Source organism: Cervus elaphus, chromosome 5 (genome assembly GCF_910594005.1).
Source record: "Cervus elaphus chromosome 5, mCerEla1.1, whole genome shotgun sequence".
NCBI classification, from domain to species: domain Eukaryota; kingdom Metazoa; phylum Chordata; class Mammalia; order Artiodactyla; family Cervidae; genus Cervus; species Cervus elaphus.
In genome coordinates this window covers 125,631,603-125,653,326 of record NC_057819.1, presented here as the reverse complement: position 1 = coordinate 125,653,326, position 21,724 = coordinate 125,631,603, and the positions used below count along the sequence as shown (strand labels likewise).

The 21,724-nt window shown below is 58.1% G+C and overlaps 1 protein-coding gene and 1 long non-coding RNA gene across 5 annotated transcripts; both read right to left on the bottom strand.

Annotated features, from left to right (window-relative positions):
• Positions 1–18: 18 nt before the first annotated feature.
• LOC122695452 (probable low-specificity L-threonine aldolase 2) lies at positions 19–6,172 on the bottom strand. Of its 2 annotated transcripts, none has more exons than XM_043905351.1 (7): positions 5,866–6,172; positions 4,220–4,303; positions 3,427–3,515; positions 2,794–2,979; positions 1,979–2,116; positions 1,570–1,762; positions 19–846 (listed from the first exon to the last, which is right to left on the bottom strand). In XM_043905351.1, exons 1-7 carry the CDS (start codon positions 6,065–6,067, stop codon positions 545–547), a joined length of 1,194 nt encoding a protein of 397 aa, XP_043761286.1. In that variant the 5' UTR covers positions 6,068–6,172; the 3' UTR covers positions 19–544. The 2 variants fall into 2 exon arrangements, with proteins under 2 accessions (XP_043761286.1, XP_043761285.1); XM_043905350.1 differs by having other exon boundaries at positions 19–838.
• Positions 6,173–15,187: 9,015 nt separating this feature from the next.
• On the bottom strand, positions 15,188–19,297 carry LOC122693485. Of its 3 annotated transcripts, XR_006340914.1 has the most exons (4): positions 19,220–19,296; positions 18,308–18,474; positions 16,746–16,885; positions 15,188–15,291 (listed from the first exon to the last, which is right to left on the bottom strand). It is a non-coding gene; the product is annotated as an uncharacterized LOC122693485 (long non-coding RNA). The 3 variants fall into 3 exon arrangements; XR_006340913.1 differs by lacking the exon at positions 18,308–18,474 and having other exon boundaries at positions 19,220–19,297; XR_006340912.1 differs by lacking the exon at positions 19,220–19,296 and having other exon boundaries at positions 18,308–19,134.
• Between the last annotated feature and the right edge of the window lie 2,427 nt (positions 19,298–21,724).

The following is a 21,724-nucleotide window of genomic DNA, read 5'->3' as shown; positions in this document are numbered from 1 at the left end:
TTCAGCAGAAGCGTGGTATAGATATTTTCTTTTCATTTTATATTGGCATGTAGCCAATTAACAATGTGGTAGTTTCAGGTGAACAGCAGAGGGACTCAGAGGAGGGTGGTCTTAACCACCGAGTCTAAATCACCCCAGGAGTCGCTAGAAAGGAGATCCAGTCCCAAATTATGTGCAGCAATGACATTAATTTGTAAGCAAAAAGAAACTTATTGTTTAAAAAGTCAGACGATCGCAAGGTGAAGCCCCAGCCCCCCACCAGGCCACCCGACGCCGGTGTCCCTTTCTGTGTCCTCTCGTTCTTCCTCCTGCTGGTCCCCGAAATGCTCTCATGCCCCCCGGGCTGTGGCGGGTGTCCCATCTGTCCCAGCAAGCTTGGGCCCCCATCCCAGACACAGCAGCACGTGGGGTCTGCTGAATGAACAGGTGGAAGGCATCACCGCGCGTGTGACGGAAGTGAGGGGGTCCCAGGAGACCAGCAGAGGACGGGGGTGGGGTTTTACTGCCTCTCCTTCCGCCGGCTCGCTGGAGACACCGGCCCTCGTCAGCTCCGTCCATCCTGGCCAAGGCGGAGGGTCCTCAGCACGAACGCCCACTTTCCCAGCGCCAGCTCTGTGTCCTGCGCGGAGACGTCCCGGTGCCACACGGCGCGCACCGACCGCTCCGTCCAGGGGAAGACCAGCACGCGCACCGCGCGGCCGGTCTGGGCCGCCTCGTCCGAGCTCACGGCCTGCAGGCGCCGGCACAGCTCCTCGGGCGGCAGCCCGTCCACTCTTACCATCACCATGTTGGTCTCCACGGCGGTGGGATCCACGGAGCAGACGGGGGACGCCAATTCCTGGAGCCCTGGGCCCAAGTCCTGCGGTGAGTTGAGCCCAACCCCAGGACTCTACGGCTACCCCTACGACCCCTGCCTTGTCACCCAGGAAAGGCAGAGGGCAGCCCAGCCATGGTGGGAAGAAAGGAGGGAGCCTTAGTCCTGACCTGGGCAGACTTGGCCTTGCAACTTTTTAGCTGTGACCTTGGACACATTAGTGGTGGCTCAGATGGTAAAGAATCTGCCTGCAGTGTGGGAGACCCGGGTTCGATCTCTGAGTTGGGAAGATCCCCTGGAGAAGGGAATGGCAACCCACTCCAGTATTCTTGCCTGGAGAATTACATGGACAGAGGAGCCTGGTGGGCTATATTTCTGGTGGGCTTGCAAAGAGATAAAACTGAGTGACTAACACTTTCTTTAGACAAATCAATTAACCTCTCGGTTTCCGCATCTGTAAAGTGGAGACATTGTGGGGTTGCTGTGAGGACTCAACCTAGGTTAAAGGCTACATTCTGCCGGATCCTGCTGAGAATTACTGAACCCCACTGGGTGCCTGCTAGTCCAGGCCCTGCATGGGGTGTGGTCTGGTAAAGCCCTCAAGTTCCCTGGATCCCACCCCTCCTGGTTCGGTTGCTGACCTTCACCGACTTGAGTTGGAGGAATGCACACCTGCTGGGGACTTGGGCCCTGCTACAGGGGACCCGCAAGGCACCGCCCTGGGGCCAAAGGGAAGTGGTGGGGTGTTCAGGCACCTTTGGCAAATCTCTGGGCGTTCTGGTGGTCCTTCTGCAACATCTCCTCGGCGTCAGCCAGTCCCACCAGGGCAGCTGCGGCCAGCACCCCCGCCTGGCGCATCCCTCCACCCAGGGCTTTCCGGAGGCGCCAGGCTTCTTCAATGAAGTCCTTGGGTCCCCCAACCAGGGCCCCCACTGGTGCACCAAGGCCCTGAAGGAAGAGAGGAGGCCTGCCCACCTACCCATGGTGTGCATCTCTGTTCTCGGGGCTCTGGAGGGGGCAAGAGGGATGTGGAGGGGCAGACACTGTGGCCTCATTAGGGGAGGGGGTTAGAGGATCCAGGGTGAGTAGCTGCCTGCCCAGGCGCCCCAGGACACAGCTCAGCCTCCTGCAGTGGGCACCTCCACCCTCCTGTAGCTTCCCTACCTTGGAAAAACAGAGAGACACAGAGTCACAGTGCTCCACGATGCGGGCTGGGGGCACGCCCAGAGCCACCGCGGCATTCATCAACCGCGCCCCGTCCAGGTGGACACGGACCCCATGGCTTCGGGCCAGCAAGTGCACCTGTGGGCAAGATGCAGGTGGGGTCAGAGGGGCTGCGCTGGGGGGAGGATGGGTCTCCAAAAGGTCTCTAGAGAGTCACTGGGCTTGTCTCCTGGAGGAAGCACAAGGGGTCTGCGTGGTTGGTGACCAGCTTGGCCATTTGGAACCCAAGTAGTCACTCTGGGTCTGGGCCTGGGCTGTCCTCTGTGAAAGGGGTTCAACAATAAGGGCTTTATCTTCTGTTTATGGTGGGTTCACTGTAGGCCAGGCCACGAAAACCTCATCCTGTCTAAGCAGTGCCACAGCCCCATTGGAGGGGAGCCCTCAGCCCTGTTTCCCAGGTGAGGAATAGGTCTGCAGGGGCAAGCTGGCCCTCAGGTTCTCGCGGGGAGCGTGGCAGAGTTCAGCCCTCGCACTCTGGCTGTAAGACCTGGCCAAGCTGGTGCTGCCTGGGGACTCACTCCAAAGGGCGGGTCTCTGCTCTTTGGAGGAAGGTTGGGGCCCTGGGGACTCTACACTGGGCCATCATTCTCTTTGCAGCTGCACCTAGAGTCACACCCGTGTCTCCCAGAGTAGTTCTGGCCACTGATGGGCACCCAGACATGTATCAGAGGAGACTAAACCCCAGCAGGGGACCCAGGGGACAGGAAGCCAGTAGCTGGCTAGTGGTGGGGGCAGAGTGGTGGGGCTGGGCCTACCTGGCGTAGGTATTCCAAGGGGAGGACCCGGCCCCCGGAGCTGCTGTGGGTGTTCTCCAGGCAAATGAGCTCACAGACCAGGTGGTAGGGGCTCCCAAGGCTCCGTGTGACCAGCCTCTCCAGCTCAGTCAGGTCCAGGGTGCCGTAGGGCAGGTCTGGGAGGGGGTGGGAGTGCACCCCTGCGATCTGCAGGTGTGGGTGGGGGGGCAGAGGATAAGGTCCAGGGGTCCAACGGTACCTCCTACCCTTATCTTGTCTGCTCCTCCCCAGCTCTGGGCCGTGGAGGCTTCCGCCTGAGCTATGGACCTGGGCACAGACGTCCCAGCAAAGGAGGGGGAGGATGGAAGACACCATGTTTGCTGTCCCTCCGGCCTGAGCGGCCGGTGCGCTGAGTGCCCACTAGGGGGCAGCAGGGTGCCAAGTGCAGCCAGCATACAGGCTGCCGGACTCAGCCCAGCCTGCCCCTGTGTGGTCAATCGGGGAATGGCTCTCCTTCCTGCCTCCCCCAGAGAGGCCACCGTCCCAGACATTTCTCCCTCTGCAGGTCCCAGCCCCGTGCCAGGGAAACAGGTTCCCACCACAGCTGTTGAGCATCCTGTGCTGGCCCCAGGGTGAGAGGTGCTGGGTGCTTACCTGAGCCACCCCGCCCTGCTCATAGACATGGAGGTGGCATTCCTGCCCCAGGAGGAGCTGGGAGCCCCGGCGCCGGCAGTGACACATCACTAAGGTAGATGGGGTGGGGGCAGTGTCGGGATCAAGTGCTGGCAGACTGCATCGGCCAGCTGCAGCCTGTGGTCTCGGTGGCCGCACATGCGGGTCCAGGGGGCCCTCAGTCAACCCTCTGCACCCCACCTCCTCCTGGGCCATGTCCTCCCCCCGTCTGTCCCCATCCAGCTCAGCCAGGCTTGACCCTCAGGGCCACCGCCAGCTCCCAAGTGCCTTATGCCAATTAAGAGAGAGCGCCCCTTTAAGACACCTTCCTGCCATGTGCTGGAAAGCATCCTACCAAGTGCACAAGTCTAGGCCTGTGGGTCATTGGGCCCTGCACACTCTGTACCCCCCCCCCATTCTCTGCAGCCCCCCTGCAGAGTACCTCCTGCAAGGGGAGGCCAGCCACAATGCTCCCCTTTGAGGGCCCAGCAGCCCAGGGCACAGCATCAGTCAGGCGCCAGCAGGAAACAGAGGGCACCCTCTGGGAAACCGGAATGCTTGATAAAGAGGCAATTTACAAAGGTGTGGCAGCCTGCAGGGAAGTCACGATTCGAGGTTGGGGGCAAGACCCCCAGGCAGGAAGGGGTGAGAGAAGGGTGTGGTTACGGGTTCCAGATGGCTCAGAGCCCCACTGATGTTGTCACAGCCCCCACCACAAAAGGGAGAAGCATGGAAGGAGGGCCTGGAGGGCAAGTGGCGGTCGCCCCACGCTCACCAGAGATGAGGTTGGCCATGGTGTTTGTGGGCACGAACAGGGTCTGCTCCACCCCAAGCAGCTCCGCAGCCGTGGCCTGCAGCTCTGAAGCAGGAAGGGATGGGGGTTGGGGCTCCATTAACAATGGCACTTTTCAAAGTCCTCTCCTAACTCACTCCTTGAGCCCCTTGTCCGGATAAGGACATCTTGCCCAAGGCTGTGGTGAGTGGCTAGTCGGGAGCCAGCCCCAGTCTTCCAGCTGCAGTCTGCGGTCTTGGTGGCTGCACATCTGGGTTCAGGGGCCCCTCAGTCAACCCTCTGATGCCCCCCCCCCCCGCCTCCTCCTGGGCCATGTTCTCCCCCCCCCCCCCCCCAATGAAACTCTGTGGTTTGAACCCTCCTGTCCCACCCAGACCTCACACCTGTCTGACTTCCTTTCCCATCAGTCCTTTGCAGGTGGGGCCCTGTGGTTTCTCTGCTGACTTCCTCTCCCAGAACACAAGGACTGGAGCCCTCAGAAGGAGACTCTAGGGGGCTGGAAGGGGGCGGGGCTTCCGGCTCCTGCTCTGAAGCTCCCCTTCCTTTGCCATGACATTGAAGACTGATGGGATCGGGCCTCTGCCTCCCCTCCAGGAACAAGGGTGCGGTCCTACACCCCAGCTCCAGCCACATTGCCCATCCATATCCTGAACACCTCTCTCACCACTATGTTTCTGCCCTGGTGAGCCAGCACTCTCTTCCCTGCCCGGGACTCGGGGTGGAGCATTTCATTCATCTTTGAAGAGGTTCCTCCACAAAGTCCCCCTTTCCTGTGAGTCCCATGTCTCCTTCTACCCACCCCTGGCCCCCAAGGCACTCTCTGTGGATGCTTTAACCCCGCACCTCCCTCACCCAGTGGGGATGACCGTCTATGCATCAGGCTACCTGCTGAGCAATGGGTCAGCATCTTTGAAGTTCCAGGCCAACAGTGGGTGTCTGCTGGATGCTTGATCAGCCCCATCATGACCTGACCCCACATCCAGGCCCTCAGGGCTAAATTCACGACCCCACGACTTGCCCCTGGCACAGCTGATGGTTTGTACACACCCCAGCAATAGTAAAGGTTCCCCATGGCAACAACCCTCAAACCAGGGTGGGTGGCAGCAACTTTCAACCATCTTGAAAACACTTTCGAGGTTTCTAGAACTCACTCCTCTGGAGGAGCAGCCTGTGGAGAAACCCTTTTCTAGATGGGTTTTCTGTTGTCTTCATGTGGGAAGGTGGTGGGTGCAGGACAATAGCCAAGGGTTCCAGAGTGAGAAGACCTGAATTCGAGTCCTGCTTTTGAGCACCTGGCTTAGCTTCTCAAAGCCTTCCTCTGCAAGATGAGATAACACCCGTTCTCATCGTGTCATGGGGCTGCACTTCAGTGAGCCCACAAATCACCCGGCGATCCTGTTAACTTGCAGATTCTGGCTCCGAAGGTCCGGTGTGGGACCCGAGACTCTGCATTTCTAACAGGTTCTCTAGTGATGTGTCAGACTGAGCTGCAAGGGAACCGAGCGCAATGAACGGCCTGCAGCTGAGCCGCCACCCCGAACCCCGGGCCTCCGCTCCCACCAGCACCACGGACAGCGCCCTGGGGTCGCCGCGAGGACCCCCGGCTCCGGCCTGCACGCCGGGCTCACCGCGGACGGTGGGGTCCTCGCCGTAGTCGTCGTCCCCCACGACGGCCTCGGCCATGGCGCGCCTCATGGCCGGCCCGGGCTTGGTCACCGTGTCGCTGCGCAGGTCCACCACGTACGTCGGAACCTCCGCCAGGCTCCCAGACCTCCGCGCCCAGAAGACCCGGTGCCGCGGGGTCGCGGCCCGGGCCAGTCTGCGGAGCATGGCGGGGATAGTGCCGGGCCCCCTAGCCCCGATATTCCTCGGCTGGATCGGAGCGGCAGGATTTCCAGACTTCGGCCGCGAATGACCTGGCCTGGCCGGAGGTCCCCCGCGGCATGCTGGGAGTTGTAGTTCAGCTTTCGTCGCGGCGGACACTGAGCACACTCCCGAGGCATCCTGGGAGTCGTAGTTCTGCTTTCGCCGCGTTCGGCTCCGAGCGAACTTGGGCTGAGGGAGAGAGAGGAAGGTTGCGCTTACTCATGAAGAAACAAAGGCCAGGCAAGTTTTTATAGAGAGACGCTCATGTGCCTTTTACTGTGTGTCCAGGACTGTCCCAGACACCTTACAAGTGTTAAAGCAGTTAAGCCTCCCAAGAGTTCTCAGTTGACAAGTGTTATTTTCACCCCATTTTACAGATGGGGAAACTGAGACGCACAGAGCCAATGAACGTGCCTAAGGTCCCCTGGCCGGGAGCGTCCAGCTCTAACTGGACTGTGCTATGTTGCCCCGAAAAAAAGTAGCTTCCCATCATCTACTTTTTTCAATACAGATTTATTGAGCAACTTTTTGGTGCCAGGCATTGTCTGGGTGCCAGGCAGAGGGATACAAAGATGATCCCGAAGCCTGAGCATCCGACTTCGGGGGCATAATGAAGGTGGAATTAGGGGGGTGACAAAGAGTCCCCTCCTCCGTACCCCCCTGCCCTTGGCTGGGGGGCTGCCTCCACCCTGAGCCAGTGTCAGGGTGGGGGGTGGGGAGTGGTGAAGGGCCCTGACTGACTCAAGTCCTCACTTAGCAGGTGGGCGGTTTAGGACAAGTCAATTAACCTCTCTGCGCCTCAGTCTCCTTAAATGCAAAATGGGTTGTTTTGAGGATTTGATGACTTAAGGGTTTTTTTGTGCTGAGTCTGGTGCCTGGCTGGTAGTAGATGCTACAGATGAGTGTTTTCTGTCTTACTGTTGGCTGTTTTATTGTGGTTACTGGTCACAGCCCAGGGCGCTGGGGTTGGTGCTGCTGCTGTGGGGTGCAGCCCGTCTCCGCCTGGACTGGGCCTTCTGCAAGGTTGACCGTCCCTCAGCCAGGGAGGACAGGCCTCTCTCTGGGCGCCCAGCTCCACTAGCAGCTCCCCTTCCCCAAGTGTGGGCCACAAATGTCTCTTCCTCACGGGAGGATACCGGTCCCTAAGGGCTGAATGTGACCAGAAGAGGCACCCACAGCTCTGATCAGGGCAGCCCTCAGCACAGAGGACTCTGACACTGACCTTCATCAGAGCTCTCATGCGTGTCTGCTCCAGGTCAGGTCTGGGGATAGAGGAGAGCAAAGCAGCTTGCCATTGGAGTTCAGTTCTTTGGGATACAGACAGGATGCTGCCTGTTGGCTCTGGGAAAAGCTGCAACAGGCCTGGCTGAAGCATCAGGGCAGGCTTCCTGGAGGAAGCAGTGATTGGCTGAGCTTTGAAGGCAGAGCAAAGTGTTAATCAGACAAAGGCAGAGGGAGAGTGTTCCAGGCAGAGGGAACAGCTTCAGCAAAGGCTTGTGGTCAGAGGCAGCTGGAACATTTGAGGCCTGCAAGAGAAGGGAGTGGGGGTGGAGATGGAGTCCTCTCCCCTGTGTCTGCAGAGCCATCCTGAAAGGGCAGAAATCACAAGTCCCTGTAGGATCTGGGGCCCCAAGGACACCCATCTAGAGGAAAGGCCCACTCTCCCCTCCCCAGCTCCCCCCTCGGTGCCCTGCGGCCCTGACCCACAATCTCCACCGAATTCCGGGCCCTGAGAAAACAAGCCCCTTATCTCAGTGCTTGGCTCCAGCCCTTCTGCTGGGAAGTGGGGGAGGGGGGGTGGGGAGTAGAGGCCTGTGTGGGAAGGAAGGGATGGACTGGGGCAGCGATGGTGGCTTTAGGGGGGGCAGGGAGAAGGGGGCAAACAGCTGGATCCCCAAGCACCTCCCAGCCGTGGCAGAGCCACAGAATGGCATTCTGTTTGCAGGCACTTAAACCTTCCCACCCACAATCTCCCTGCTAATCCTCACTGGAACCCCGGGGGAGAGGGACTAGGCAGGGGCCTCGGGGCTACCGGAAAATGCCACCAAGGTGAAACAGCTGGTCACCAAACTGGGCCTTTGTTCTCCCAGGGCAGGGCTGTTTCCTCAGCAAGCTGGGCTCTTCCTGGGGAAAGTTGGCCCCAACAGAAGTTGCTTCTACCAGGTAGCCGCTTATCACCGCCTATCTTGTCCCAGGGCACCTGGGCCACCCCCTTCTTGCCCAGTGGTGGCTTCTCCAGCGTGAAGGGAGCAGGAAGCTTGGGATATCATGGGAGAAGGCTGGGGGCCCTCCGTGGCCTGCTTCTGAGGCCTCATCATGGGGGCTTGCTGTTGTTGGGTTGTTCAGTCATGTCCGACTCTTTGCAACCCCGTGGACTGCAGCATGCCAGGCTTCCCTGTCCTTCACCATCTCCCAGAGTTTGCTCAAACTCGTGTCCATTGAGTCGGTGATGCCATCCAACCATCTCGTCCTCTGTCTCCCCCTTCTCCTCTTGCCCTCAATCTTTCCCAGCCTCAGGGTCTTTTCCAGTGAGTCAGGTCTTCGCATCAGGTGGCCAAAGTATTGGCGCTTCAGAGACCCTGTGACCAAGACTTGGTCTCAGGGAGTTGTGTAGGCACATGCATGTGTGTGAATGTGTCTACGTATGTATGTGCATATGTGTATGTTTGTATGTGTGTGCATGTTGGCATGCCCACCCAGGCATGTGCACACTGTGTGCTTACATGTGCACATGTGTGTATACTGTGGGTATATGTAACTATTAGTATTTGTTATGCATGTGTATAAGCACGCCTCAAGAGATATTGCTGGTTTGCTTCCAGACCACTGCAATTAAGTATCGCAAAGCATGTTACGTGAATTTTTTGGTTTCCCAATGCACGTAAGTTATGCTTACACTATGCTGTAGGCTTTTAAGCATGCAATAGCATTATGTCTAAAAAAATGTACATACCTTAATAAAAAATATTTTATTGCTGAAATTGCTAACCATCATCTGAACCTTCAATGAGTTGTCATTTTTTTTTTTTTTTTGGCTGCACATCATGCGGGATCTTAGTTTCCGATCAGGGATTGAACCTGTAGAAGTTCGGAGTCTTAATTAACCACTGGACTGCCGGGGAAGTCCCAGTGAGTTGTAATATTTTTGTTGGTGGACGATTTGAAACATTTCGAGAATTACCCAAATGTGACGCTGAGACACAAAGTGAGCATGTGCTTTTGGAACCATGGTGCTGGTAGACTTGCTTGGTGCAGGGTTGCTGCAAACCTTCAATTTGTTAAAAAAAAGGAAAAGAAAAAGCAATATCTTCGAAGCTCAATGAAACAAGGTGTGCCTGTCCGTAAGTGTGTATGTTTGTGTGTGGGTGTGTGTGTGTGTATGGGCATCCCAGGTGGCGCTAGTGGTGAAGAACCTACCTGCCACTGTTAGAGACAGGATTTGATCCCTGGGTCTGGAAGATCCCCTGGAGGACGGCATGGCAACCCACTCCAGTATTCTTGCCTGGAGAATCCTGGCAGGCTAGAGTCCATAGGGTCTCAAAGACTCGGACACGACTGAAGCAACTTAGCACGCACGTTTGTATATGCCCGTGTGTATACATATGTCTGTCTGTGTCCATGTGTATGTGTGTGTGTCCCTGGAGTGTGTGAGATCCAGTCACCCTGTTGGTAAGCTGAAGACAGTCCACAGCTCCCAGACTAGGATGAGAAGCCAGAAGCCCCTGGCGCAGCCAGCATTGCTCATCCCTCCCCAGCACCCCAGGTCACTGGGCTGATTCCCTTTTCTCCTCCTCAGCCCCCTCCCCAACTGTGAACCTGGAGGCCTGGGGTCCAGGTGGGCACTGGATGCCCACCCTGGGGTCCAGGTGGGCACTGGATGCCCACCCCACATCCACTGCCCTAGGTCAGGCCACATTGGGCTCCTGCCCCTGCCCCCACCCCCGGGATGCAGCCCGCACCGCCCCCCCAGCACCCCCCCGCAGCCCCCCTCCCCGCCCCGCATCCTCACAGCTGTCTCCCTCATACTGCTGCAGCCCTTTCTGATTCCCCGAATGCACTGGCCTCACTCTCACCCCGAGATCTTTGCACCTGCATGCCTTCTGCCCGGAAACCACCCCCCGCCCCCCAGCCAGTGGCACGTGTCTCTGGTTACCACCTTCTCTGTTTTCTTGTCTCAGCTGAGACGCTCCTTCTGGGAAGCTCCCTGACCCCCTTCCAGCAGGGAAGGGAGGTGGCTGTCCTCTGGGGTGTCAGTAGGGTCCCTTCTCACTGCCAGCAGGTTTGGGGAGAGACCAGGACACTCTTGACCTTCGAGGCGTCCCGTGTGCCCAGACCAGTAGCAGCCCCGCAGTACTCCATGATTTCAGTTGAATGGATGATGAGGGGGACAGTGGCCCAACTTCCCGACCCCGGGGACCCCCATGCAATATGGACACTGTCGTGGGAGGCAGGGAGCCCTGTCGGGAGCTCAGATGGTGGAGGGCCGCAGGGCCCCTGTGCAGGAGGAGGCAGGAGTGGGTGAGGAACACATGCTGGGGAAAGCTGGGGGTCTCTGAGGTAGCCCCTTCCTGGCCCTCTGGAGGTGTCTGTCCCGTGAGCAGGGTGAGGATGGTGGGCAGGTTTTCAGAGGAGTGAGATATGAGTCCTGGGGTGGCTGCCTCTTGAGGCACCCCCAGGCCCCCTGGCTCCCCTCCAGGGACAGGCTCTAGGGTGTGGGCGCACACTTGTGCACACACACTCACACACACACACACACACACACATGCACGTGAGCCAAGTTCAATGTGCATATTCCTGTAACGCTGGGCCGCTGGCAGGAAGTGAGCAGTGGGGAGGCCGCTGCTGGGAACCCGGGGCTGGCCCCGCTGAGATAAAGGGAGGCCGCAGATTGGAGCTGGAGATAGCGGCTGGGGCCTGTAAACAGGTTGGGGAGATGTCCTTCCCATCGCATCCCCTTGGCCCTGAGCCTGCAGGATCCATAGGGCGCTGGCCTGGGTCCAGCTCCACAGCCTGGGAGTCGAGGGAAGGCTGTTTGTACCATCATCTCTGAAGACTGCGGGGGGGGGGGTGGGGGCGGTGGCATGTTTGCTCTTGGGAGGGAGGGTAGGGGGGTGGGAGGAGCCAGTTCAAGACCTGTGCCTCCCCCACTGGGGAAGGAAATGTGACATGCATCGGAGGGGTCCCCTTCAGGGCTGTCTCTGCATTTCCGAACAGGGTGGGGGGCCAGGAGAGGATGGGAGCCATGGGAGGCTGCACCCTACCAGTCAGCAAGCGGGCTCAGCCGACAGCCCACAGTGAGCTTGAGGTTATGTAGCTGGGAGACCCTGTGCTCTACTGGCCAAGGGGAAACCATAGGACTTGCATCCTCATTCCACGAACTCCTGGACCATGAGCGCTAGGAACAGGGCTGGGTGCAAGTCTGTGTGAGGAATCCCAGTGCCCACAGTGGGTGCTCAGATACACTTGTGTTTTTGAAAAAATAAGGAGCTACCCACATGACCTAATACAGAAAAGTGTACAAAGCATATATGCACAGTTTTACATATAAATAACCTCTCATATACATATTTATATGTATAATCTCTCATATCATTGCCACTCAGATCAAGAAATAGAACATAGCCAGGATTCCAGAAGCTTCCTTGCTATGCACAACCCGTTCCCTCTGCCAGAAGTTAGGCTGCAGCCTGTCTTTCATGCTCATTACCTGCTTTGCTCTATCGTTCTGCCATCGCCCTATTTCCTTAGTTAATAACTAGTGCTGCTAGCTTTTGGATTTGCTGTGAATTTTGGGTAATGAATGCCTTTATATCCCTGGAGAAGGGATAGGCTACCCACTCCCATATTCTTGGGCTTCCCTAGTGGCTCAGATGGTACAGAATCTGCCTGTAATACGGGAGACCTGGGTTTGATCCCTGGGTTGGGAAGATCGCCTGGAGGAGGGCATGGCAACCCACTCCAGTATTCTTGCCTGGAGAATCCCCATGGACAGAGGAGCCCGGTGGGCTACAGTCCATGGGGTCACACAGAGTTGGACACGACTGAGCCACTGAGCGTGCCTGCGTGCCTTTGTCTGCCTGTCTCCTTTTTTGATTCTCCAGCTCTCAGATTCATCCGAGTCACAGCTGTAGCTCATTCTTGCCACGGCTGTGTGGTTTTTCCACTGCGTGCCATGGTTGATTCCTCCACTCTACTGTTTGGGGACCTTGGGCTCTTTTCAGCCGTGGTTTCCAGACAGCCCTGCTGTGAGCAGGCACGTTCACCCTGGTGTTGCTTGGGGCACAAGTGTGCGCATTTCTGTTGGACACACGCCTGGGGAGGATGCTGAGGCTGCGATCCTTATCTCCTCACTAGACCCTCCTGAGCCTTCCCCAAAGTGGCCAACGTGATTTACACGCCATTGTTCTCATTGCTTGTTGTTCTCGCCATCCTCCGCATCATCAGACTTCAAAACTTTAGTCATTCTGGTGGACGTGTGGCGGTTTCTTGTGATTTTAATCTGCTCTTTCTGATAAGTGACGAACTTGAGCACCTTTTCTTAGGTCTTAACCATCGGATTCTGCTTCTATGAGGAGCATAATAAAGTTCTCTAGTTGCTTCATCAGAGTTATTTACATATGCTGGATACTAACCCTTGTTAGTCATATGTATGGGAAAAAAAAGTCCCCCTTTTATGGCCTGTCTTTTCACTTGTGTGGAATTCTTGCTAAATCACAGACTCTTTGTTTTCTGTAGTTAAATCCGCCTCCCAACCTTATGATTGATGTCTTGTTTAAGGTCGCTTTCCTTTCCTCAAGGTCATGATGACACTGTCCTCACTGTCTTCTGAAATATGGGAGTTCCGCTGTCTCATTAAATTTAACCACTTGCTGGCCCCGTGGTGTGGAAACTGCACTTCGGAGAGAAGGTGCCCGTGTGACATGGGGGCTCCGTCCCCTCCACCCCGGGGTGGCCCAGGCTGGCAGTAGGGGGCTACCTGGGTCAGAGTGGGAATCAGAGTGTCCTGACTGGGGGAGGCTGGGGAAGGTCTTGGTCAGAAGTGAAAGAGAGGATGGCAGGCGCGTGCCACCAAGGCTTTGGGGACAGAGGTGGCCTTGGACAGGCCTTTCAGCCCTGTGTCCCTGGTGGGGGTGGGAGGCCTCTGCTGCCTCTCGGGCGCCCCCAGAGTGTGTAAAGTTGGGGGCTCAGCCTCTTGGGATTGGAGGTGCTGGGTTAGCGCCTGACCCCTTCCACAGAAGCACCCACACTGTGGATCTCGGGGTCGGGCCACAGGGAACTTTGGGTCTTAAGGGCTCTTCAGGGGTCTGGGGAGTCCACGCGGCCAGGGGCAGAACAGCCCAGGGTGACGCCTGGCAGATGGATGGGCGGAATGCTGGAATCCAGGGAAATCCGCCGGGACGGTACACCCAGGGTGCCCTCCATTCTGTGAGGAAGCAGCCAGCCTTCCAGGAATCACTCTGGGGGGGGGGCAGGGAAAATTGTGGGGGGAATGTAAGCAAGCCCAGGGCTGGGTCCCCACTTCAAGGGTCTCCCCCGGGGGGTGGGGTGGGGCTGGGTGTGTGCGGGCAGTAGGGGCAGGAGACATGGGGACAGTGGGGGACATAGCCTTGGAGACCCTGTGAATTTCAGGCTCCACCAGCTGGGGCCAGGGGACCTTCTGGGCACCCCACCTTCTCAGGCCCCCCCAGCTCTGGCTACAAGGAGAGCAGACCCTTACACTTTCTGCCCCACCTGCTGGCCCCAGGCCCCAGCTGGGGCCCATCAGCCACGTGAGGCCAGCGTTGGGGGCCTGGCATTATTTACTGCGGCAGCTTCCTCCTCCTTCCAGTAACTTGTCCTCCAGCTCCAGGCAGCTTCTGATCAAGCAGCAGACCTCTAATCTCTCGAATCTGTTCTCTTACCGGCATCAGCCTCTTACTTCCTGTTACTCGGCCCGGGCCGAGGCGTGGGGTCAGCTTCGAGCTGGCCGGGCCCCGGCTGTTCCCAGGGCCTCTGCCCAGGCCCCTTAGTCCACCCAGGAGGGAGCACACAGGGGTCAGATGCTGGGCATGGGCTTGGCGAGCCGTCTGGGGTGGGACCAGCTCTGCAGATACTGATCCTGTGCTGGGGGTAGGGGACCCCAGGACATTGGGGGCACGGGCTCTGAGGCTGCAACTCTGGGTCCTGCACAGTGGGTGGCTGAGGCTCCTCCGCTTCCCCTCCACAGGGCAGAGTACCCACGAAGGGCGCCCTTCACCTCTGACCTCCTCTGCCTCCCGGCCCCTGTATCTGCAGCCACTGGGGCCAGAGCCTGTGTGAGAAGGGAGGGCACAGAAGGTTCTGGAGAGCAGACCTGGATGGAACACACAGGGACAGAAGGAATCGGGGCTTTGGCCTTATCTGCAGGGGCAAGGGTGGGAAAGGGCTTCCGCTGCAGAATTCCAGGGTTATGCACCTTGGGTGGGCCTCCCCAGCTACCCCAGAGGAATCTCAAGGTCGCAGGGTAAGGTGGTGGCAAGAAAGGCTGCCCTGCCTCCACTGGGCTCTGAACACGGGAACAGACATCAGGCGCCCTGGGCGCAGATCCTACCTCCTCTAGGAAAGGTGTTCCTAGTGATGGCACACCTGTCCTCAAGCCCTAGCTTCTGCATCAGTCATGCAGCCAGATTGGAACCAGGTGTCTAGTCCTGAGCAGCGCTTCCCTCTGGGCCCAGCTGCAGGAATTTTGTCTTATAAGGAACCCTACCTAATCCTTCTTTGGGCTTCCCAGGTGGTGCTAGTGGTAAAGAACCCGCCTGCCAATGCAGGAGACATAAGAGACATGTGTTCAGTCCCTGGGTCGGGAAGATCCCCTGGAGGAGGGCATGCCAGTCCACTCGTGTATTCTGGCCTGGGAAATCCCATGGACAGAGGAGCCTGGCGGGCTACAGTCCACAGGGTTGCAAAGAGTCAGACACAACTGAAGCCACTTAGCACAACAATCCTTTATTTTGTCCCCAGTGGGCCTGTTCCTGTCCTCTGTGCCACAGACTCATCTCATTTCTCTTCCCCTGGCAGTCCTGCAGAGGATAGGAGATGCCCGTCTTTTTGTTTTTTGTTTTTTTGGGGGAGGTGCTCCCTGGACATCTTGGGCTTGACTTCCCAGCTGCTGACAGGATGGCTGGTGTCAGGGAAAGCAGGTCTTCATGGTGGCAGAGTTCAGAGGGGATCTATGGGAAGGAAAAAGGTCAGAGTCTGAGGCTGGGGAATGGGCCAAAGTAGGGGAGCTGCCAGGGACCCCATCCTAGCTGGGGAGGCCAAGAAATCTGACTTTGGGCTCCAAACACAGAATAATCCACTAGGGTGGGGAGGAGAATTTTATGCTTAGTATTTACATTTCATCCTCTTAAAGTGTCTCTCTTTTGTGAATATTTTATAACGCAAGTAATAGATTCATACAGTCACGGAAACTTGAAATCTATAAATAACTATACATATATAGTTATGAGTTCATATGGAGTTATGAGCTCAAGCATTTCTTATGAGAGAGTGCATGACCCAAGCGGTGAGAAGGTTTGAAGGTCACTCTTTCTTAGTGCTTATGATTTTTTTTTTTAAATTCCGGGCACCTTCCTACTGAGTTTGAAGTCCAGGATGGCAGGATGAAGGAAGGTCTCATGTTCAGGGACTTGGAGGGCTGGCATCAGCAAAAAGTCTTGAGCTGGCTTGACGGGGATGATGGAGGGGTCTGAGGAACCACAGATGATGCGGGCATAGCTGTCTCTGGTGGGCACCTGCTCTCATCAGGATCAGAGGCAAGACTGAGCTCGCCCTGGCGTGTGGTGAGGGAGAGGCAGCCATGGCTGGGCCTCTGGTCAGGAACCCAAGACCCCTTTGCTCAGGGTGGAGGACATCACCCAGGACTGGCACCTTCTGAGCACACCCACCTCTCTCTCCAGCCCTGGGTCCCTGGGAGGAGCTTTGTTACTGGAGTGCTTAACTCCACAAAGTATTTGTCATGCTCCTGTGGGGCACCGGGCAGGGGCAGGACACAGCTTGTGCCGTCACGCGCCCAACGCTTGGTCAGTTGGGTGGGCAGTGGTCCAAGATGCCAGTGATCTGGGGTGGGAGTGCATTTCTAGAGTCCTGGGTGAGCAGAGGACAGTGCTCCCTATCGGGGTTTGTTGCTGCCAGGGAAGGAAGCTCAGAAAGAAAACGCCAAGTCCTCAGACCACCCACCAGTCAGTATCTACCAGGCACCTGTTAGGTTTAACCAGCCAGTGCTGGGTGCTGGGGTAGGAGCTTTATCTCCCACCGAGGACGGAGGGCCAAGGATGGATCGCAAGGAGCTCTGCACGGCAGGACCCTGATCCCCATTTTACAGATAAGGAAACTGAGGTCCGGGAAATAGACTAACTTGAGGGTAAATAGAAGAGTCAGGATTGGAACCCATACCTCCTAGGTCTGGCTGTGAGAGCCACGGGTGTGTGGACAGCCGGCAGGGGGCAGTGCTGGAAGCACCTGGAGGCACTGCCCAGCCTTGCTCCCCTTCTGCGCTTGGAGGAATCCTGTGTATCTTCCAGGAGTTTAGCCCATCTCCTCCTCCAGGAAGCTTTCCATGATACCCCTCAACACTCTGCCAAGACACACCCTTTTCTCCCTGTTCCCTCTGCACCTGGCTTACCTCAGAGCAGCCCTTGTCACTAGCCACTTGCCGGTATCTTTCACTGGGTTGCAGGCCACTTGAGGGCAAGACCTGTGTCTTTTGTTCTCAGCATCCTACCATCCATCCAGCTTAGAACATGGTAGCTGTTAAGGAAATAACTGAAGGAAGGAGAAAACAAGAGTAGAGGGTGCGAGGGCCTTCCTTCCAAAGATGGGAAGTGGCCCCGGAGAGGGGCAGGATCTGCATGCAACCTGGGGCCGGGGGGAGTCTGCCAGGGGACAGCTCCAGCCTCGGTATCAGACAGTGCTGCCAGGAGGGAGCCATGGCAGGTTCTTGAGCAGGAGCATGGCAGGGCAAGCCTCCCCTTGTCTCTGGGCCACCCCACGCTGACCCTCCTGCAGTGGGGAGGGGCAGGAGCTGCACTCTCCAGGCCGGCAACCTGATTCCTTCTGGAAGTTCTTCCAGCCTTCTCACCTAAGGCCCTCAAGCTGCACCTTTCCCAGGTGAGGGATGAGCTAGTCTAATTTCTCTTCTCCTGGCATTCCTGCAGAGGATGGGAGATGGCCCTTTTTTTGGGGGTGGGGGAGCCCTGGGCACCCTGGGCTTGACTCCCCTGCAGCTGACAGGACGCTGGCATTGGGGCAAGCAGGTCTTCATGATGGCAGAGCTGAGGGCAGACACTCCCCTGGAACCTGGGATCAGTTCCTTCGTTGGCTCATTCATGAATTTATTCAGTAAATGTTTATTGGGCACTCCTAGGTGCCTAGACCCTGCTCAGTCTTGGGGTTGGTGGATCCTGGCCTCTTGGGGTGTGTGAGGGCCACTCCCACGGTGGTGCCTGTCCCCCTCACCACACCAGTGGACTCCTCTGCCACCCTTTCCTCACCCACTCTGGGCCACCCTGGGTTGGGGGAAGGGGCTCTGGGAGTGGAGAGCCCCCGGCAGACCCTCCCCAAGGAGCAAGCAGGGTGGGGTGGGGGTGGGCCTCCGGCAGCCCTGCCTGGCCCCACACAGGCAGCTGTTCCCGGAATGGGGGTTTTAAACTTTTTTTTTTGTTGGCGCATATGCATGTGGTCTTAATTATTTATACGCAGCACTTATCTCCCCCAAATGTTTTATCGGGATTCGGCAGATCCGAGAGATGGAAGCCCCGTGCAGGAGCGGGGGCGGGGAGGGGACTGTAGGGGAAGCAGTGGGGAGCCGGGGGCGGGGTGGTGAAGGGAGCTGGTTTAGGCGTCCCCTAAATCAGCCCAGGGGTGAGGGAAGGAAGGACCCCAATCGCAGTGGGTAGGTTTAAGTCTTTCAGGCCCTGATGGAAGTTGGGAAACCGCAACGGGTATCCGGCCTGCGGGAGTTAACACCAGGGGCGGCTTTGCTTAACCACTCTGGGCCCTGGCCTGCGTGGGTCCCGCCGACAGGGGGCCCCACGCCATGAGCCACTTCTCCTCCAAGCGTCCCTGGTGGATGCGAAGGAGGATGGAGAACCACATCTTGCAGCAGCAACCCTTGAGAAAGGTCCCTGCTCTTTCCTGGTGGAAGTGGCCAGAGGAGAGATCAGGCCTGACCTTGGGATCCCTCACCTGTTAATGGGCAGGGGCATTATGTCTTCTTTATGCTCACCACCCGCTGGAGACATTTCCTGCCCATTTTACAGAGCAGGAAGCTGAGGTTCAGGAGAGTCACCGGTCTAAGGACCTCCAGCAGAGCAGGGATTGATGCCCACGTGGACTTAGGCAGGTGGTCTTTCCTGGAGCAACGGGAGGTAGTGGGCCGGGCCTGCCCCCTCACTTGGCTCCCAGAATCCCAACGTCTCCCAAGCTGCATATGCCCTGTATATGCCCTCTTTTCCTGGATGTTTGGGCAGCGCGGGCGGGAGATTCCTGGAAGCGCCTCCCAGGCACACACCCCTTCTTGCACCCGCCCACCCTGTGCTTGCAGGATTTGCAGGGGGGCTCTGAAATCCTGGGGTAGGGGGCCAGGAACCTGAGCCTGGAGGGCCCAGGAGTCCCCCACTCCTCCCACCGGCAGTGCTCAGCGCGCTCTGGCCTAACCCCTGTCCTGCCCGCACCCAGGCGGCCTTCTGGGGCTGAGAGCTGAATTGGCGCCCTGGGAAGGCGCAGCAGTGTCCCACCGGGAGGTCTGGCTGGGGATAGGGGGCCCCCGCGATGGGGTGGGGCATGGGGCACTGGGTGGGCTCTACCCCAGCCGCTTGGAATTCCACAGGGACAGAGACTTGGAGGTGCACCCAGGAGCCTCCTAGCCGGGGGCGCCCTCCCCTCCCCACCGGGGTCTTCCGGGGAGGGGGGGCTAGCCCCTTGCTGGGAGAGTGTGCATGTTTGTGCTGGGGGTGGGGAGGACTTCCTTGAATTTGCCGCTGCGGGCGGAATCTTCCCGGTTGGGGCTGGGTGGGGGCTGGGTTGGGGCAAGCTCTTGGGCCCCCTGGAATCTAGATTCCCTTGGTTGGGGCAGGGCCAGAGAGGGGGGAGTCTCACCCCAGGCCACGGAGTCGAGGCTCTCTCTTTCAGTGGGAGATTCCTGAGAGCTCTGGACGGCCCTGGGTAATCGGTTCATCGATTAACAGCTTGGGTGTGGGGGGCGCTTCAACCGGGGGCGGGGCTGCTGAGTCTGGGGCCGAGCCCAGCGAAGTGTTGCTGGTGGGAGGCGGGTTGGGGAGGGGAGGGTCTCTGCGCCTCTCTAAGACGGTGAGGATCCTCCGAGGGGCCCCCCGGGTGCCAAGCGCCAGCCGGGCCCCCTTGGGCCCCTGGAAGAATTGGTTCCCACCAGCCAACCTGTTCCCATAGCCAGAAGTTGCCATGGTGACCCCCTCCCACCTTCAGCTACAGCTTTTCCAGTAAAACCACTGCAGAAATCCATACTTCCCGACAGACACGCCCCCGGCCCCCCACCCCCCACTCTGCGCGGTAGGGAGCGGCCAGGAGTTAACCCTCTGCCTGCCGGCTGGCCGGCACTATTGGGGAAAATCAGAGGAGTGAGAGCTGGCCTTGGGGACCTGGGGCTGGAGAGCAGAAAGTGAACAGGGGACAGGCCAGCTGCCGTTTCCCTCGCGGCCCCAGGATGGGACTCCAGGAAGTTAGAGGAGAGAAGGGAAGCTAGCGCCCCACTGTCACCGGCTCTGGAGGATTCTAGCCAGGGCTCCAGGACTGCTCCCGGTGGAATCCGAGTGTCCTCACTGGACTCCAGCTAGCCGCCCCAGGGTGCCTTCCGCTGTCGGTGGGGAAGCAGGTCTCCCCAGCCTGGCCTGCAGTTGCTGATGGATCAGCTCTCCCCTCTCCCTCCTGTCCCCCTCCTCCAGCGCAGACCTCTGGGAGACTGAAAGGGCTCAGCTCAAGTGCAGCAACCCCACTGCCCGCACCCGGCAGACCTTCAAGGGAGGCCACACGCCCCCCAGTCTGGCTTTGCGTCCATAGGTCCGCTCTGGTGGGCTATTGGACAAAAGACATCACTGACCAGTTGGGGTCTTGGCTTTCTTCCCTGAGAAGTGAGGGGAATGATCTAGGCTGCTTGCAAGTTTGAGGAAGAAGAGATAGTCCATCCTGCCGGGGAGGGGGGCAGGGGGTGCCAGGGATAAAGCCTGCTTTGTTTCTATCAGAGCAGGGGCCCCTGGGGACCCCTGAGACTGTGCGGACCCGGGGGGCTCAGCCCTGCGGCCCAGCCTGATTCCACTTTCAGAGCTGTCACTGGGCTCTAATTGTTCTCTCTGTAGCCCAGGATGAATAATTGAGAGGTCTTTGAAGAGAATTAATTAGCCCGTTTATTGACTGTAAATGCTTTGCTGCAGATGATAAAGGGAAGGCTTAGCCGCTGTGCCTGCCGCCGGCCCACAGCTCGACGTGGCATTTGTACTCGGGGTTCCCTGGGAACCACCAGGGCTCAGCCTTTGCCTTTCGCCCCCGAGGGGTGCAGACAGAGAGCTCCCCGACCTGCCTGCCCCTTGCTGCCAGGTTCTGCCCCTCAGCTCCGGCTCTGCTTCGGGTATCTTCCAAGAGGCCAGTAGGGACCTCCCTGCCCCCAGGGACTGGGGACAGGTCCCATCCCAGTGTGGGGAGCACTTGGCCAGCACAATGAACTGAGGGAGAGAGGCAGGTCTCCCTTGAGGTGGCTGAAGCCGGGGAGGCTGGTGCTCAGGGCTCAGGAGGGGAGGGGGAGCCCTGCGTGATGATGTCTGCATTCCAGGCAGGGGCAGGGGCCAAGCTGAGAGCCCAAGCCTCCTCCAGCCCCTCCCCTCAGTCCTGCTGGTGGTGGATATCTGTGCTTTGGGCTGCTTGGTGTCCAAACAGCCTTCCCAGGGCCTGTGGTTGAGTCAGACAGCATGCAACGAGGGTCCAGCAGTGCTATCCTATGCAGGCCGTTCCGTGCTAACCTCTACACCCGTAAGCTGCTTACTCTGCTTGTCTTAACCAGAGAGCAACTCTCCGTCAGATGCAGTTCGGACTAGTGAATTCCCTTGTGTTTCCTGAGAAACTCCTTCTATCAGTCAGCCACTGCCATAATTAGGCCCCCTAACAAACAGACCCACAGGCTCAGCGGCATTCCACAGTAAGCATTGGTTTTGTGCTGACATGTGAGTAGGCTTGTTGGGGTTCAGCAGATCCAGACTGGGCTTGCCTCTGTGTTGTGTGTTGGGTCCAGGTTAGTTCCACGTGTTTCTTGTCCTCCTTGGACCAGCGTGTGACCCGAGGTGTGTTCTGTCCTGGGCTGTGTCAGCAGGCAGGAGAGCAGGTTTGTTGTGCGAAGCATTTCAAGTCTCTGCTCACTGCATATCACTGCCATCCCATTGATCAAGTCACATGGTGCTCTGGTCTGAAGGCTTGTGTCCCCTGAAAATTCAGATGTTGAAATCCTGACCCTCAAAGACGATGGTATTAGGAGGCAGGGCCATTGTTAGGTGATGAGGGCTCCAGCCTCATGAATGAAATGAGTGTTTTTATAAAAGAGACCCCCAGAGCTCCCCCACCCCATTCCCCGTGTGAGCACAC

Excerpts from the sequence above, each read along its gene's own strand:
- LOC122695452 (XM_043905350.1), bottom strand. The coding sequence starts at position 6,067 with ATGCTCCGCAGACTGGCCCGGGCCGCGACCCCGCGGCACCGGGTCTTC. Across the intron at positions 4,304-5,865 it reads CGAGGACCCCACCGTCCGCG|AGCTGCAGGCCACGGCTGCG; the intron begins GTGAGCCCGGCG and ends TTCCTGCTTCAG. Across the intron at positions 2,117-2,793 it reads CCTTGGAATACCTACGCCAG|GTGCACTTGCTGGCCCGAAG; the intron begins GTAGGCCCAGCC and ends TCTTGCCCACAG.